General features: G+C 62.7%; 1 protein-coding gene across 1 annotated transcript; it reads left to right on the top strand.

Annotated features, from left to right (window-relative positions):
* Positions 1-246: 246 nt before the first annotated feature.
* Positions 247-1221, top strand: REEP6 (receptor accessory protein 6; the record flags this gene model as incomplete). The annotated part of the gene is made up of 3 exons (XM_009575382.1): positions 247-340; positions 614-752; positions 1053-1221. Coding segments are annotated over 3 exons (402 nt in total), but the record flags the coding sequence as incomplete, so codon positions are not given.
* Positions 1222-1305: the final 84 nt, after the last annotated feature.

The following is a 1305-nucleotide window of genomic DNA, read 5'->3' as shown; positions in this document are numbered from 1 at the left end:
ACTCTGCCGTGTGCTGCGGCTCAGCGCGGTTGTGTGAGCGGCGTGTTGAGCACCTCAGTGGTCTGGTGTGTGGAGGGTCATACTGGAATTAATTGGGGGTGGTCGTTATTCCCAACTGGAGGGTGCCGGCATGTGCCTCTTCTCACTACTGGGATGAGAAACCTGCTCAGCGAACTGAGCCAGAGTCTCTCCTCGCCATCTCGGTGTCAGCAGGTACGTGACCATCCCCTCTGTCCCCCCTGGCAGGTTCTGTGGCGTTCCTGGGGCTGTACCTGGTGTTCGGCTATGGCGCCTCGCTGCTCTGCAACCTCATCGGCTTCGCCTACCCCGCTTATGTCTCGTAAGTACCAGTGTCCCAGCCCAGCCTCCCTGCAGCACCTGGAGAGCGTTCCCTGCCCTTAGCTGAGGGTCTGCCTGGTAAATGAACAGGCAGTTGTGGTCGGGAAGCTCTTGGGACCTTCCTGAAAACACTGGGACCTGGCACGGTCCCAGCTTGGGGCAGCAGCACCCGGTAGGCAGGTTTGCTCCAGGGTTTGGAGGGCTTGGGAAGGAGGTGCCCACCCTGGCAGCAGGGCTGCAGCAGCAGCAGTGCCCGTCTCCTCTTCTGCCGCAGCATCAAAGCCATCGAGAGCTCCAGCAAGGAGGACGACACCACGTGGCTGACGTACTGGGTGGTGTACGGCGTCTTCAGCATAGCCGAGTTCTTCTCCGACACCTTCCTCTACTGGTTCCCATTCTACTACGTTGGGAAGGTAATGGCTTTGCCAGGGCCAGAGTCCTCTCACCTGATGGCTGAACTTGGAGGAACCAAGCGTGGTGGGCTCTGCCCCGTTAGCAGGGCGGTGGTGGTGGCCATGGTGGGGCCACAGTCCACCGTGGAACTCCCCACAGTCCTGGTACCTCCAGCCTTTGGGCAGGGGCAGAGCCAGGCTGGGGGGGGACTGGAGAAGCTCAGCTGCTGCCCTGTCACTGCCCTCCTTCTGGGGGCTGCCCCACTCGGCCCCTGCCTGCCCTGCCGTCTTCCAGCTCTGGAGCGTCTCTCCTCCCCGCAGTGCCTGTTCCTGGTGTGGTGCATGGCCCCCGTGTCCTGGAACGGGTCGCAGGTGCTCTACCAGAATGTCATCCGGCCCTGCTTCCTCAGGCACCACCAGACCGTGGACAACGTGCTGGGCCACCTCAGCACCAAAGCCCTGGACGCGGCCTCCAGCGTCACTCGAGAAGGTAACATGGGTCCCCCGGTCCCCGCTGTCCTGCTTCATGTCCAGGGCAGGTGGCTTTCCCTGGAGCACAGCCCAGCTCCGCTGG

This window comes from Fulmarus glacialis, unplaced genomic scaffold (assembly GCF_000690835.1).
Source record: "Fulmarus glacialis isolate BGI_N327 unplaced genomic scaffold, ASM69083v1 scaffold33903, whole genome shotgun sequence".
Lineage (NCBI taxonomy): Eukaryota > Metazoa > Chordata > Aves > Procellariiformes > Procellariidae > Fulmarus > Fulmarus glacialis.
The sequence above is the reverse complement of the archived record's forward strand: the minus strand, read 5'-3'. Positions and strand labels throughout refer to the sequence as shown.